We start from the raw sequence: 15,983 nt of genomic DNA, 5'->3' as shown, positions 1-15,983 counted from the left end.
AAGAGGTGACAGGCTCTTTGCACAGGATGAGAGCTGGGAAATTCTTCTGGGCAGGATTTGGCAGCCTCAACAGAAAAGAAATCTCTGCTCAATGTCAGCTTTGCAACCCTTTATTCAGAGCAGATTAAATGATGTAAAGAACCCTGGGGCAAAGAGGTGCCTTTCCTCAGCTCAGCCATGAATTTGCTCCCAAACTGCAAGAGGTAAATTTTATTGGATTAGTTTGGAAGTAGTTTAGAGACAGAGCCTTGAAGAACATACCCTGTTGCCAACCCAAAGAGGGCACTCTGGGCATGGAGAACTCAGCAGAAATGTGCTAGAGGTGCTCTCCTTGTGCAACATCACCCACAGCAAAAACCACGGATAACTCTGCTCAGCTGCAGCTTTTCTTAGTCAGGTGAGCGACCTCGGGACTTTTAGACATTTTGAATTATAAGGTTTGGAAAATATTTGGAGTCTTCACATTTTTGTCCTTGTGTTTTTCATCCAGTGCTGCCACAGATGTTGGAATGGCCTCTTACAGGTCACCTTTGGGCAGAGGTGAGCATAAGGAAAGGCAAACACTCCCCAGAAATGTGTTTTTGTAAATGAAATCCTAAACATCTGACGGAAGTGTTTGAGCTCCTCTTGCTGGGTCTCTTGCCAAATCTCCAGATTAATTTCCTCAGGTTGCAATCTTTTTAAGCTCTATTGTAGAAAAGGCAGGGCTTTATATTTTTGTCTTAAACCACAACACGTAGAAATAAAAATATTTACTGACTGTCAGGCTGTGGTGGGCCTCTGTGGTTTCTCTCTTTGCTGCCAGCTTCACTAAAAAGATGACTCAGAGTGCCTCGATGAAGACTGTGAGTGACAGAGGTGCACTGGGGGGAAGATGCTGGTTTTGTGTGGAATGGCAGCCAGAGGTGGGATGGGGTAGAACTGGGAGGGGCCCATGGGGGAGAGGATGTGATGGAGAGAGGAAATCCCCGCCATGGACCAGCTTGGAGGTCCCTGGAGGGAGTGAGGAGAGTCCCTGCCCTGAAATCCAGACTGGACATCTCTTCTGGAGGTTCAGAGGGCCGAAAATGGAGGCCACGGGTTGGGGTGGAAACCTCCAGCTTGGGATTCAGCTCTTGGAGCTGTGGCTTTCTCCTGAGCTGTTCAGGACTGGAGCCAGTGGCCCAGAGAAATCCAAATAGCACCAGGAAAAAGGCTTTCAAATGCTGATGAGATTTATTGTGTGTTCATACAACACTGGAGCTACAGAAGAGGGGAGAAAGGAGGCAGCAGGTTTCAGAGGTAGGGACAGCAGTAGTGAAGCACTGGAAGTGTTCTCCTTGGAGCCTGGGCAACCCTGCAGCCCAGGGCTTGGGCAGAGGACACCCAGACACGCCACAAATGACAGGCTGCTCTTTGGATCCCTCTGATCTCCTTGTGCAGCCTTCCCCTGAGGGTTCTAGACATCCCCTCAGCTACTGGCACCTCCCTGGGGCTGTCCTGCTGCCTCCCCTCCGGAGCTGCAGCCACCAAGGGCAAAGTCAGGGCAGCAGTGAAGGAGTCCAGCGTGCAGAGGGGACAAACCCAGCCAAGGCACCACCTCTGTGCCAGCCCCAGCACGGGCAGAGCGCGGCTTGGCCACGGAGAAGTCCTTGCCACATCCACGAGGAGCAGTGGCAGATGTTTTCCAGGGAGAAAGGAAAGGAAAGCTGGTGAGGACGGGGCTCTGGAGGGGGAGCTCACTGCAGGGGGAGCAGGGTTACGAGGACTTCATGACACTGTTGACCCAGTGGAGGTAAGGAGCAATGTGTGTGTAGAAGCCAGGCCAGTTGCTGTGCCTGTAGGAGAAGATGCCAAAGGCTTTGCTGTTGCAGACCAGAGGATCCCCGGCATCAGCCTGTGAAAAGGAGGAGAGGGATCAGTGCTGGGTGATGGGAACTCCAGGGAAGGAGTGCCTTTGCAAAGAAGAGAGGCTGCAAACATCAGGGCAGGATTTCCCCAGCAGAAGCCTGGACTCGTGGTGGATGGGGATAACTCTGCCTCCACAGGGGGCTGGTGACAGCTTTGTCTGGGACCCAGCTGGGGGAACACTGAAGCTTCATTTCTGCCCTTCTGCTGGCTTCAGATACAAAACACACTCAGACCAACAGTGAGATTCAGGGTGAACCCCCCTGGCCAAGCCATTGTCCCCCTGTGCTGGAACTCCCAGGTCCTGTGCCATGGGATGACAAGGATCCTCTTCTCCTTGTGCTTTGCCCCTGGCTCAAACCTCCCCCTCCTCCTCCTCCTCCTCCCTGAGCAGACTGACCTTTTCAGGAAGCCCGGAGGATCTGCTGCGGCCACAGATCAAGTTGTCAGCAAGCCCTGGGTAGTGGCTGAGGCAGTCCCTTTGTTTGATGATGGTCACAGTGGTGGTCCTGTGGCCCCAGCTGGCCACGCTGCACTCGGTGCCACCCCGAACTTTGGATTTCTCAAAGGAAATGGGCCTGACCTGGCCATTGCTGGTGGCATTGCCATTCAGCTGGGCAAGGGGACAGAAACCACAGAGATGAGTGTTGGCCTCGAAATCCACCGTCCCCTTCTCAGCCCTGCACGCCAGGGCCATGCAGGTGCTCCAGCCAGGTTACCTTCAGCAGAAGGATGTCATTCCCCTCCTTAGGGCTGGTGAAGCCTGGGTGGCAGTGGTACTCCTTGACCTGGAAGGTTTGCCAGCTCTCCTCTCTCCTTTGCAGCGTGTGGGCTCCCAGGATGACAGTCAGAGGTTTGTGCCTGGTGAAATCAAGCACAGAGGTGTCACCAGCTTGTCCCTGGCTCTCAGTGCCTGGGAGCACTGAGGCTCATCTCCCAGGGCATGGCCAGCAGAGTGCAGTTGCACAATACAGTGTATATGCATATTCCCTCTACACAAAATCTATTCTCCAGCCCTTTTTAAGAAGAATGGTGGGAGCAAGGAGCTCTGCCAGTGAATCTGCCCAGCCAAGAGGCAGAGCAAGCTTCCACCTGACAGACCAGAGCTCTGCAAGGGCTCCTTTATCTCCAGGCCTCAAGCTGGGCACATTTGATCCAATGCTGCTGCTCTCTTGTTCTGGGCTTCGCATCCCCATGGGAGTCCAGGGCTTTCTAAATCAGGATATTTCTCTGCCCTCTACATCACCTGCAGAAAGTGCTGCCTCAGGAAAATTGGAAAGGACCTTGGGTGTGTGCAGGAGTCCCTCCCAATCTCCCAGGTGAGGCTCAGGCCTCCCGGCTCCTCCCTTTTGCTGCCAGGTGTGGGGCTGGCCCCGAGCCTGTCACCGGCACAGGGCAGAGCTGGCAGCCCTGAGGTGTGTGGGAGCCACACCCAGAGCTGTGCACACCTGGAGAAGTCCTCCTGCCCATCCATACCCCAGCTGGAGGGGTGGAAAAGAGCTGGGCAAGCAGCTGGAATATTCATAGGAATATATTTCATAGGAAATAACTCTGCCAACAAAGAAGTTGGTGGCAGAAAGGAGAAAGCCTGACAGCAGGTCAGTGCCACAAGGGAAGGAGCCACACTGACCTCCCACTGTTGACATCTGGGAAAAACAAAACGAGTCATGGAGGGGAAAACCATCAGGGTAAACATTTGAGGGTGGGCTGGGGAGGGAGGTGGGGCTCAGAGCTGTCCCCAGGCTGTGCCCTGCTCCGTCCTGCCTGCCAGGCAAAGAGCCTGCTCGTGGCTGAAGTGACTCCAGCCGTGAGCCCTCCGGAGAGGAGATGTTCCCCAGGCCCCGGTGGGGCAGACACCTCTCTGCAGGTGCTCTGTGGACACAGCAAAGACTTACACGAGGCACTGAGCTGCTGTCATCACCCAGCCAGGAGCCACCAGGAAGCCTCCACAGGAGTGGTTGTCCTTCCCCTGCAGAAAGGCCACGTAGGGTGTGGGGTGTGTCCTGGAGGGTGCCTTGGCTTCTCCTCCTCTCTCCCTCCACTTCCAGGGATAATCTGCAATGGATGGGACTGGGGGTGAGGTTTTTGGAGAGCCCAGGCTGAGATTCATCCTTCCCCAACCCTCTCCTCGCCTCCAACCCACTCTACTTACTGCTGCTGACTGGGGGGCACATCACCAGCAGGAGGGGCAGCAGGAGGGTCTGCAGGTGCTCCATCACAGCCTTCTGTGGATCCCTTAGAGGTGGGGCTGCATCTAGGGTCTCGTCCTGCTCCCAGCAAGGTTTTATAGCCTGACATCAGACTCCAGGAAACCACAGAAGTCAGACTCATCTGAAGAATCTCTCCACAAGTTGCATGTCTCAGCAGTGTGAGAGGGGAATTCAGTCAGTCTTGGCTTTGGGCATCAACCCACCTCCATCATGGGTCTGATCTGAGGCATCTGACGTCCTTCCAAACCCAGAGCCAATTTTAGAACTTCAGGTTTGTTCTGGAAGCGGTGGGCAATGCACCCACCCTCACCTCTTTGACTTCCAGTGAGTTCTTCCACTGCAGCTTCTTCTCTTGCAAACCCCCTTGATTGTTATCACGAGCCCCACATGAACAAGCTTTCTTTCACCTGATGCATCAGTTCCAAAGGCCGTGCAGGGGCAGGTGAGGACCCTCCTGCTCTCCCTCAGTAGCTAACGGAGCAAAAATTGCCATGAATGTGTTTATACTGGGAATAAATCCTTCCCTGGGAGGGTGGGGAGGGACTGGGATGGAATTCCCAGAGCAGCTGTGGTTGCCCCTGGATCCCTGGCAGTGTCCCAGGCCAGGTTGGCCGGGGCTTGGAGCAGCCTGGGACGATGGAAGGTGTCCCTGCCAGGGCAGGGGTGGGATGGGATGATCCCTAAGGGCCCTTCCAGTCCAAACCATTCTGGGATTTTACAGTAAGAGCAAACCTGGAACATTCACAGCTCACCTGTGACGAAACGGGGCTGACGCTTCCGTGCTGCCCTCACTGCCAGTAAATCTGCTCTCCCCTCTGCCTCCAGTGCCAACTGGGTAAACCCCAAATTTTAACTACAAGCTGCCATTCTCATGCAAAGCCTGCAGCAGCTGGAGCTTCAAGGAAAACCCTGACGTGACAAAGATTCATAATGCACAGATAAGCAGCTGCAGCCTGTTCACTTGCAGATTTCTGAGCCGATAGCAGCTGTGAGCAGAAGCCCGAACATGGACCCTTCTCAGTTTCCCCAGGGCAGCCTGGCTGCTGGGGGCAGAGGTGACTCAGTTTCCCTTCATCCCAGGCAAGAACGTGGAGGATTCGTGAGCAGAAATCCAGGCTGGGCTGTGGAAACCTCCTCCCTCTGGTGGGGGTGACCAGTGGGAAAAGCCATGAGAGCAGGGCAGGCGCCCCTTCCCCCTGGACTGCACAAGTTTTCCTATATTTAAAATCCCCCACTGGTTTTTTCCACCACAAACCAACTCAGCCTCCTCCTGACATCACAGACGTCCTCACCCCCTGCCAGGGACTTCTGCACTCACTCATTCACCAGAGCTAATTGTTGGAACTCTAATTGTGGAATTTTTTTTTTTTTTTTTTTTGGTTAGGGTATGTAGTAATAATTGAAAGAGAATTATTGTTATTAAGGTTAACTTGTTGTTGTAAAGTTTGAATATTTTGATGGTAAAATTGATGTGATAAGATAGTTTGTGGTTAGGAATTGTTAAGGTAACGGTGATAAAAGTATTAGTTATAGTGTTTTCTTTTTTTTGTGAAAAATTTTGGACGTGTGATTGTGAATATATGTTGTAAAATATGATTTAGTTGTTGAATTGTTGTTGGATTGTATTTTATCATTTTAGTAATATATTGAATAAAGGTTGGTGATTAATTTTTAAATTTTAAATTTTTTTTTATTATTTTATTTAATCTCTGTCCCCGTCATCTCCCCCTGGGAACTCTTGGCTCTCTTTGTACTCAAGAGATGCCACCAGAAATGAGCTGGAATGAAGGAGATGAGGGCTCAGGGAGCAGCCTGGTGCAGGCCATGGAAGGAAGTTCAGACTCTGTTGCCTTGTTCTTTTGAGGGTTTTAAAGTTCTTCTAGAAGTTCTAATGCTTTTTGATATTTACATATTTTCACTGAGTTTTCTTACACACTGTTTATGTAAATAATGATTGTTTTACATTCTTCTTTGTGGGAGGAGAGAATTGATGGACTGTTGGTTTGACCAGTGTGCTTGGAGAGGTGGCAGTTTCACCCTCCAATCCATGGTCACTTTTGCTGTTGTACATATAGTGGAGTCAGAAAATAAAGTTAGCTTCTTTGAGTTCTTTTTCTTTCCTTTTACATCTAACCTGCTTCTGTGCGTTATTTCTGTCACAGTGCAACAAGACTCCAAAGCAGGAGCTGTCTGAAAACAGCCCTCGAGCATCCTTTGTGGGGAGAACTTATCCTTGGGCATCATCCAGCTGTAGGGAGAGGTTTGGGCCACCACTAGAGCAGCCTCTGATCCGGGGGCAAGGATGTGCCAAGCAGCCTCTCAGCAGCCAGGAGTGGTCCTTGCCTTCTCCAGGGAGCCAGCCGCGCCCTGCAGTTTCCAGGGAGGGAAGGAGGAATTGGCGTGGGGTCAGGCACTCTGTGAGCCCTTCACCAACCCTTTCAGTTCCGGCCTTTCTGTGTTCCCCCCAGGACATGGTGCAGAAACGGGGACGGACTAGGATTAGGGCTAGGATTAGGACTAGGATTAGGGCTAGGATTAGGGCTAGGGTTAGGGCTAGGATTAGGGCTAGGGTTAGGATTAGGATTGGGGTTAGGTTTAGGGTTAGGGTTAGGGTGAGGGTTAGGATTTGGGTTAGGGTTAGGATTAGGGTTAGGGTTAGCATTAGGTTTAGGGGTAGGGTTAGGGTTAGGGTTAGCATTAGGATTGGGGTTAGGGTTAGGATTAGGGTTAGGGTTAGCATTAGGTTTAGGGGTAGGGTTAGGGTTAGGGTTAGCATTAGGATTGGGGTTAGGGTTAGGGTTAGGATTTGGGTTAGGGTTAGGGTTAGGGTTAGGTTTAGGTTTAGCCTGCTGTTGTTGGCTGCCTGCAGCAGGCAAATCCTGGAAGCCATGGGGGTGTGAGAGCTGGGACTTGGGCTGTGCCTCCTCTCCAGGATCCTACAGACCTAAACCTGGTGTGTTAACAGCCATCTGCCTACACCCAGGGGTACAGTCCATGGAAAATCCAACTCCCTCCACCTAGTGACGGCTCTGGCAGCTCAGAGAGCTGGAGGATCAGCCTGGTGTGCCTGTGTCCTTGCTGTCTGGGCTTCTCTGTTCCCTCAGAGGGAACAGCCTTTACTCTGCAGAGAGCGACCCTTTGGAGTCCCGGCACTGCTGATTCCCCACATCCCTGCTGCCTGTGCTCCCAGGAGGGTGGCAGCCTGGGAAGTTGATGAAGGGAGTGTGTGCCCATCATTCTTCCCATTGCCACCTGGGCAGTTTTTCTCCTCGCAGCACGCTCAGCATCCCTGTGGCCCCAGGAAGGGCAAGCACAGCTCCTCTTTCTGAGCCTGCCGGTGACTGAGGATGCAGAGCTGTGATTGCTGCTGTCCCAGCAGCCTCTCAGGCGCAGCAGCCAGACCCTCCCTCCTGTTAAATGTGATTTAACATTTCTCTCTCTTGTCGCAAGGCCACGAGAAACACGACACACGCTGGGAGGTGCAGCTTTGAGTTTACTTGAAGTGCAGCAAGGTTCAAGCAGGAACAGGGTTATCTCTGAAGGAAGTGGGGTTTGCTGTAGCACAGCCTCTTTTTGTGCCATCTGGAGCTACCCCTGCTTCTGCCAGGGGGGTTTAACACAGCCCTGAGGCAGGAATGGGACCGGCAGCAGCCTCAGAACAGAGTGAAGGGCGCTCTCAAGTGCAATGATAAGTCCCTTGTGTTCCCGAGGAGAGAGGAGGGAGCTGAGCCTTCAGCAGGGGCAGGAAGGAAGCTCTTGCAGGGTCCAGAGCCGCACCAGAGCTGGAGAAAATACTGCCACTGCCACTACTTCTTCATGACTTTTTTGATCCAGGGCAGGTAGTGGGAGATGCGGGTGTAGACCCCAGGTGGGGAGTCGTAGCCAAAGGAGACAATGCCTTGTGCCACTTTATTACATACCAGGGGCCCACCAGAATCTCCCTGAGGAGAGATGAGATCGATTTTAGAGGTCTCTTGCCCGTGGTAACAGATTTACCCCATCCCTCCCTGCCCTGGGGCTCCGTTCCTGCCCGCGCTGAAGGGGCTGGTGAGCTGGGGCGAGCTCTACCCCTGTGCTGGGCAGGGACTGTGGCTGGTGTCAGGACATCCAGAGAGCCAGTCCTGATGGGAACAGTGATCAAATGCTTGCTCCCTGCCCTGGGAGCTGCTCCTGCAGCAGCTCCTGCTCCCAGAGCCGCCCGTGTGCCCTCCCCGTACCTGGCTGGAATCCTTCAGCTCGTGGAAGCTGCCTGCACAGACCATGCCAGAATCAAGGTGTGGGTAGAAGAGGGTGCATTTCCTGCGGCTGTAGATGGAGACTTTGGTCTCAAAGAGCTTGTTGGTGGCCCTGTCCTCGTCGATCAGGCCCCAGCCAGCAATCATGCACTTGGTGCCCGTGGGGAGGTCGCTGCCCGTCCTGGGCAGTGGGATGGGCTGGACGTAGTCATTGAGAGTGGCCTTTGATGTCAGCTGGGGGAAAGCAGGGGGTTGAGAGAGGGCTGGGAGCAGGACATTCACTCCTCAGAGGCAGGGAGGGTCTAGCAGGCTCTGCAGGGAGCTGCTGTGAGAGCCACAGGAGGCTGCAAGCCCATGGCTCCTTCCCAGCTCCCTCCCAGCCCTGCCAGCCTCCAGCACCTTGGGCAGAAGCAGCTTTGCAGAAGGAGCCAGGACAAGCCCTGCCCAGTCCCTGGTGGCCCCACAGCCCCTCTGTCCCCTCAGAACTCCTTGCCTGGAGCAGCATGATGTCGTTTTCCACCGTGCTGGGGTTGTATTCAGGGTGCTCGTGGTACTTGAGGACTCCCCGGACCTGCTGGGTTTTTTCTGGTTCGTGGATGTTGTGAGCCCCCAGGATGACTGTGATATTCCTGGCCATGGCAGAAGGAGAGGGAAAGGGGAAATTGGGCGGGGTGTCACCCCCTCCCTCATTTTGGCAGACAGGTGGAGAGAGCTGCCCAGCGCAGGAGAGACCTGCTCCAAAATTGCTCCAGAGAAGGAGCTCCCAGGCTAGGGGAGAAAGACAGGGATAAAACCCTTGTATCCATACTCACCCCATGCAGTGTGCAGCTGACATCACCCAGTCAGGGGCCACCAGGAAGCCCCCACAGCCCCCCAGCTCTGCTATCTTCAGGAACGCCATGTACGGGTGCGAGTGGGGCCGCGCCTCGTGGCCCCCCACAATCTGACCCCGCAGAGCACCTGCAAGACACCCCAGCACAGCGTGAGCCAGGGGCTGCTGGGAGCCCCAGAAGAGCCACCTCACTCCCAGCAAAGCCCTGACTCACTGGCACTGGCCCAGGGGCAGCAGAGCAGGAGCAGCAGGGCTGGCAGCGCCTGGGGCTGGCACATCTCTGCCACGGCTGGGTGCCCGCTTGTGTGCAAGTCCTGAGTTTCCCCGTGGCCAGGAGCTGGTTTTATAGCCTGCAGGCAGATGTGCCCAGCAGCCAGGAAACCATGTGTAAAGGGCTGATTGGGCTAATCAGGGCATCGCTGGCCTGGCCTGCTCAGTGCCCGTGGCTGGGATTGATGGGCGATAGCCCAGGATGGAAAGGCCAGGGCAGTCACAGCCTCAGGTGGTGCTAGCAGCAAGAGAGAGGTGTCCTCTGGTGGTTTTGAGGTGTGATTTAACATTTCTCCCTCATTTTCTGTTGAATGTTTTTGCCTTGAGGAAATGTAAGGTTCTAAAAAAAGGTCACTTAAAAAAAAAACAACAGAAAAACCTGACCGTTTAAAGCTGTGAATGTGGTCTGGAGGAGACAGCCCTGAGACTTGCTCTTTCACATTCTTGTTTTCCTTTGAGAGATGCACTGCAGAGCCTCTTTTTCTACAGAGATCCACCATCACCACCGCCCAATTTAATTGAAAAGGCACAACAACTGTGCCTGGGACGGTTTTTGAGCACTGTGAAAAGTCAAATCTGCAGGGTCTGGTGTCAGCCCAGATCAGAGGGACCTTCCTGGCTCTTCTTGGCTCCTCTGGGGCCAGAAGCATCCTGCCAGCTTGGGGACTGGGATGTAGGAAGTGCAGCTCTTCAGCAGAAGAGACCAAAGCGGGGAAGTGCAACCACCCAACTGCCAGGAGTGATCAGTCATTTTTAAACCAGACCTGCTCCACCCTTCCTGGAGCAGAAAAACACCTGCAAGTGGATGCCTTGGGCTGTGCTGGGGCCACGCAGAGGGGACAGGATAGGTGCATGGGGTGGGACAGAGATGGGGATGCCCGTTGTCCATGAGCCAGCCTGGGGCTGCCTGGCACAGAGCTCTCCACTGAGCTGAACACGTGTTTTGGTTTTTTAAATCATAATATCTGAAAGCACAAGCTTTAATCAGGACTGTGCAGAAGCACAGCAGGAAAACCTCAAGAGGAATCATCGATATTTTATCTCGTGTTTGTAACTTGCTGTCTTTCCCCTGCAGTTGCTCGTGGCACCCCCACAATGTGTGGCTGGAAATCGTGCAGGGAGCAGCAGCCCCAGGACAGGAGGGACTGGGCAGGCCACAGGGAGCTGAGCTCCAGGCTGCTCCTGCTCCTCTCACTGCAGACAAGCTCCTCTCTCTGAGGCCAAGGAATTTTGGCCTTCTTGTTGACCTCTGGAGGGTTCCAGGGCTTCTCTGCTGAGGTGCCTCATCTCAGCATCTGTCAGGACCTGTGATATTGAGATGCTCTCGAGATTGCAGAAGGTCTCTGTCTTTCAGCCCCGCTGCCAAAGAAGGAGTCGTAATTCGTCTGTGCTGGTTTTCAAGGTTGTTTATTTCTTCTTATGTAAAATATTTTCTCTCTGGCCTGCAGCAGGTCTGTCCTGCAGGACAGCGTGCGGGGCTCTGCCCCTCAGTGGGAATTACAAACATTATATACCAAAAACTACGTGTGTTATATTTACAATAACGTGCCAATACCTATCACCCATGTTGAACAGTGTGTGCCCAGCCCAAACCAACAGAAAAATGCCAACACCGCAGTGAAACATGGAGGGCGTGAAGAAGAAGAAAAAGGACAAGGCACGCCCAGTTTCCTCCATCTTGCCCCCTTTGAACCCCTTATCTAGAGTCCTAAAATTCTACTTTTGCACCTGTGCCACGCTAATTACTACTTATATCAAACACTCAGAGCTTGGAATTCATCCTGAAAGACTGAGAACCTTTCCATGGACAGAGATCAGAGACAGTGTCTCTTGGGGCTCTGTACAGGGGGGCTCCTGACCCCCTGCCAGGGTCCCAGACCTCCCAGGGCAGCCAGAGGGATGCCCTGGATTCCCACAAGCATCCATCAATATCTGCTTTAGGCATGGAAGTGGAGCAGGTCCACAGGGCTCCAGCTGCCCCCCGTGCCTCCCCTGGCCCTTCCCAGCCCAGCACTCAGAGCCATCAGGCAGTTTTGGGCAGACTGGGGCTCCGATCTGAAGGGAAGAGATGAGAAATGCTGCAGGAGGGAGCGTCCCTCCCCTGCCCCACTTGGCTTCAAAGAAAGAACGTCTGAACTGGGATGGCAGCAAAGGAGAAGGGCCAAGGTCCAGCTCAGGCTGTGACTGTTCAGAGTGCAATGGGGACAAGACAGAGCAGGAATTCTTCCTCGTGTGGGGGCTCAGGCAAGAAGAGCCCCATTAGCCCCAGTCATGGGTATGTCTGTGGAAGGGGCATTTTTTAGGAAAATCCTTCGATGTTTTGCTGGTCCAGAGAACCTGAACACCAAGGGTGAGGGGGTCAAACTGTCCCAGCAGCTCATCTGCCTCGAGCCCTCCTGCCCTCAAAAGGGTCTGCCTGCCCCAGCCCCATCCTCTCCACAGATCTCTCTGCTGTCAGGAATCTCTGAGACTCCTCACACATTGCCAGCTCTTGGAGAAGCTACTCAGAGCCCCTGGCAAGGCAAGTTTCTCCATCCTCTGATCTTTCAGGAACATTCCACTGTCGGACAATACCCCTTTCCTGACCCAGAGATAACGCAGACCCAGAACTTTCTATCAAGCCCTAAAAACTCTCTACGAATCCCTTTCCCACATTCCACCACTTCTGTCCTGAACAGACACATGAGCTGGAGGTTCACTCTGAGGCCAGAGCAAAGCTCGAAGGGGTGATGTGCCAGGGTCACACTGAGCCTTTGGATTCCAGTGATCTGTGGGCACCAGCCCAGGGGGTTTGGGAGCGAGCTCTTGGTGCTGAACATGCAGCCCTGCACTCGTGGCCCAGCAGCCTTCCTGCTGATTTCCGCTCCTCCGATCTTGGGGTCATCTGCTGACCTTATCAGTGTGAGTTTCTTTTCACACTGCTGATAGAAAAGGCCAAAACCTCAGCTGAAAGGGTGAAGGTGGAGGATGGAGCCCGCAGCTTTTCATAAGAACCATTCTTGCTTGCACGTGGCTTCCTGCAGGAGCCTCCTTTGCATTTTCCACTTGTCCGTGCTGCCATCCAGGCTGGGATCAATCCCTCCAGGGATGGATGGGCTCCCTGGACACCTCCCTGCTGAGGGAAGAGCTCACTGCTCTTTGCTCTCAGCCTGGGGACACCTCCATGGCTTCCTGCCAGTCTGGAGTGAGAGCACAGGTACAGCAGGGCACAGCTTCTGCTGAGATCCTCAGTTAAAAGGTGCTCTGCTTTTCTTTTATCTCTGCCACTCTGCAGCTGATTTGGGTGGGGTCCACCCTGCACAGAAATGTGGTTGATGTTGTAACTTCCCCTTTTTTCACTTTGGTGGGTAGAAGCCTCACTTATTTTGCACAAGGAGCTGTCCCCACTACCTGCACCGTGCTGAGCCTCAGACAAAGAGCTGGAGAGCACTGCTGAACCTCCCTCGGGCAGCAAGAGCCTCCCACAAGCCATGACAGGTGAGTCCTAAGGCAAATTCCCAGCCACAGCTGGGAATAGCATGTCCCCAGGCTCTCCTGTTGAGTTTTGCAAACATAAGGAATTAGGCCAATGCTGGAAATTAACGTTGCAGCCATGCTTGCGTTCCTTGGTTCTGGTCTCAGCACCTTGTGCCTCCTCAAAGGTGAGAAGCAGCAGCTCTTTGCCTCCTTCCCTGCCTGTGGGAAGATCCTGACCCATCTCTAGCGGGTGCTTGGTGAGTTGAAGGTGGAGCTGCAGTGTCAGGGCACGTGGTCAGCTTGGAGCAGCTGGTTTCCTTTGGAGTGGAGGGGCTGAGGCTCAGCTGCACAGGAGCTGAGCTCTTCCACAGGTGCCAGGAGCTGCTGCACAGACAGGGATGGATGTGTCTGGGTGTGTCCTGAGAGAGTGGCAGGAGCTGGGCCCGTGGAGTGACAGCATGGATCTTCCCCCTGAAGAAGGAAGAGGGATGATCTGAGCATGGGAGGTGCACAGGGCAGCTGAGGAAGAGGCAGTGGCTCTCTGCCAGGCTCAGGGGTGGACTGAGTACCACAGCAGGCAAAGCACTTTGTGTCTCAAGCCGTCTGGGTGCTCTTACCAGCACTTGGACCTGTTCAGCCCCCCCGGCCCCACCCATCAAGGTGTTGCCCCGTTTGACACAGCCTGCTCCAACCCAGAGAGGGTCCTGGCACGTTTCTTCAATCATGTCACACCTTCACAACCACAGCAAAGCCCAGAATAACCAGACCCTTACCAGAAATGACGAGAGCTGTTAGGAGAGATGTCAATACTGTCAGTCACAACAGGAAACTTTATTAAATAACAGGAAGCCCATGCTCATGGGTGGACTTACAAAACACCTCACCCTTCTCTCCCCTCGCTCTTTTAGTGTTGCAGGGCTGGCAGACAGGGCTCTGACTCTCACCTCCACAGAGCAGGGCTGGGTTCAGCCTCACAGCTGCTCCAGCCCTCAAGCAGAGGATCTGCTCTGCCCCAAGCCCCACCTGACCCCTTCCTCCATCGAGCATCCCCTGGCTGCTGACCCAGGCTCAGAAGATGGCTGCTCCAGTGCTGAGCTGGCTGGTGAATCACTCCCTGCTCCTTCCCCTGGACTCTACTCAACTGCTCGGCACAAAAGCCTCCTGCCTGCAGCTGGTGGCCACGAGGAACGTGAACATCATCCTGCAGCACTACAACTTCTCAGGCAAGCTCACCAACCGGCACTCCGGCGACGAGGGCATGGGGCTGGTCCTCACAGCCTTTGCCATCATCAGCTGCCTCATCATCCTGGAGAACCTGCTGGTGCTGCTGGCCGTGCTGCGCTGCCTGCGGGGTCGGCGCTGGGTCTACTCCTGCATCGCCAGCATCACCCTCAGCGACCTGCTGGCGGGCATCGCCTACCTCTGCAACCTCCTCCTCTCGGGCAGCAAGACCTTCCAGCTGTCCCCGCAGCTCTGGTTCCTGAGGGAGGGCATCCTCTTCATCGCCTTGGCCGCCTCCACCTTCAGCCTGCTGGTGACGGCCGTGGAGCGCTACAGTGCCATGGTGAGGCCCATCGCGGAGAACGAGGCCAGCAAGACCCTGCGCCTGCGCGGCCTCATCGTGGCCTGCTGGCTGCTGGCCCTCGTCATCGGGCTGCTCCCGCTGCTGGGCTGGAACTGCCTCTGTGACTTCCAGGCCTGCTCCGTGCTCCTGCCTCTCTACTCCAAGAACTACATCCTCTTCTCCGTGGTTATGTTCAGCATCATCCTCCTGGGCATCATCGGCCTCTACATCTCCATCTTCCATCTGGTGCAGGCCAGCTCCAAGCAAAGCAGCTCCCGGCACGGCCGCAGGCGCTCCCTGCGCTTGCTGAAGACGGTGCTGATGATCCTGGGGGCCTTCATCCTCTGCTGGAGCCCCCTCTTTGTCCTGCTGCTCTTCGATGTGTTCTGTGACACCGGGGCCTGCAGCCACCTGCACAGCCTGGACTGGACCCTGGCTCTGGCCCTGCTCAACTCGGGGGTCAATCCCGTCATTTATTCCCTGCGGAGCGTGGAGGTTCGCCGTGCCGTGGGGAGCCTGCTGTGCTGCTGCTGTGTCAGGGCCGGGCTCTGCGGGCCTGGCAGCTGCGTGGTCATCTCGGACATCAACTCTGGCTCCTCCACGGAGAGCTCCCTGCGCTACCGCGACAGCTTCCGCAGCTCCGTGGCGTGGAACGCTCGGCCCAGGGCGCCCCTCTCCAGCAACTCCAGCATGATGAGCAACCTGCCCAGTCTGTGAGGGGCCACGGGGAGAGCAAGAGGTGCCAGGCAGCCCCCAGGACCTCATGGAGCTGGTCCTGGCCGGGCAGCACGGTGGCAAGGCTGAGCAGTTGTGAACTGGGCCGGGCTCTGCAGTCCCATCAGACTGGGATGGTGCCTCGGTGTGGGTGCAGCACAGGGACAGGAGTTGCTCCTAGGCTGGGAGTGAAAGACACGGGCACATTTTGGGTTTGGTGCTCTGCTGGGACAGCTGCAGTGCTCAGGTTCTGTGTGTGAGCTTTGGGTGTGCAGAGGGGCTGTAGCTGCTCACCTGAGGGTGTTTTGCCCCAGGGCACACTGGCAAATAGGGTGGATTTCCCCAACCAGGCGGCCTTTCCAAGCCTTTGGAATACTTTTGGACCTTCTGTGATGAGCACAGCCACTGGGAAGGAATGCAAGCTTGATGTCCTGCCCAGCCCGAGGATGGCAGAGGGCTGCAGCCACAGCCCCGACCCTCCCCGGGGTGCAGAGGCCGGGCACTGAGCCAGGGCAAATGCTGTGACCGTGCTCAGAGCCGCAGTGACAGGACTGGCACTAGCACGGGCAGAAGGAGGTGCCCAGCAAGACTGGGGAGCCCGGTGCCATCCTGGGCCTGAAGACACGGCCAGCTTGTGCCTCAGATCCCTGCTCTTCTGTTCTCCCATGTAGGGAATAATCAGAGCAGCACAGTTTCTCACCGTGCCAGAAGGGCACCGAAGCACTGGGGACTCATATAAATCCTGCTGGCCCAGCCCCTCTGCAGGAGCTGAGCGTGCAGCCCACTTGTTTTGCAATAAATCAAGGTGATCAGAA

General features: G+C 55.0%; 3 protein-coding genes across 3 annotated transcripts; 1 reads left to right on the top strand and 2 right to left on the bottom strand.

Moving 5' to 3' along the window:
• Positions 1–1,578: 1,578 nt before the first annotated feature.
• Positions 1,579–4,469, bottom strand: LOC137463174 (mast cell protease 1A-like). Its single transcript, XM_068174222.1, is given in 6 exon segments — positions 1,579–1,876; positions 2,288–2,500; positions 2,607–2,748; positions 3,783–3,957; positions 4,040–4,116; positions 4,118–4,469. Coding segments are annotated over 6 exon segments (846 nt in total). The 5' UTR covers positions 4,219–4,469; the 3' UTR covers positions 1,579–1,738.
• Positions 4,470–7,765: 3,296 nt separating this feature from the next.
• Positions 7,766–9,490, bottom strand: LOC137462918 (mast cell protease 1A-like). Its single transcript, XM_068173759.1, has 5 exons — positions 9,379–9,490; positions 9,145–9,292; positions 8,826–8,961; positions 8,315–8,566; positions 7,766–8,038 (listed from the first exon to the last, which is right to left on the bottom strand). Exons 1-5 carry the CDS (start codon positions 9,440–9,442, stop codon positions 7,904–7,906), a joined length of 735 nt encoding a protein of 244 aa, XP_068029860.1. The 5' UTR covers positions 9,443–9,490; the 3' UTR covers positions 7,766–7,903.
• A 3,292-nt stretch (positions 9,491–12,782) lies between these two features.
• Positions 12,783–15,939, top strand: S1PR4 (sphingosine-1-phosphate receptor 4). Its single transcript, XM_068173840.1, has 2 exons — positions 12,783–12,911; positions 13,799–15,939. The coding sequence occupies exon 2, from the start codon at positions 13,966–13,968 to the stop codon at positions 15,169–15,171; it is 1,206 nt and encodes a 401-aa protein (XP_068029941.1). The 5' UTR covers positions 12,783–12,911; positions 13,799–13,965; the 3' UTR covers positions 15,172–15,939.
• Positions 15,940–15,983: the final 44 nt, after the last annotated feature.

This window comes from Anomalospiza imberbis, chromosome 27 (assembly GCF_031753505.1).
Source record: "Anomalospiza imberbis isolate Cuckoo-Finch-1a 21T00152 chromosome 27, ASM3175350v1, whole genome shotgun sequence".
NCBI classification, from domain to species: Eukaryota; Metazoa; Chordata; class Aves; order Passeriformes; family Viduidae; genus Anomalospiza; species Anomalospiza imberbis.
The sequence above is the reverse complement of the archived record's forward strand: the minus strand, read 5'-3'. Positions and strand labels throughout refer to the sequence as shown.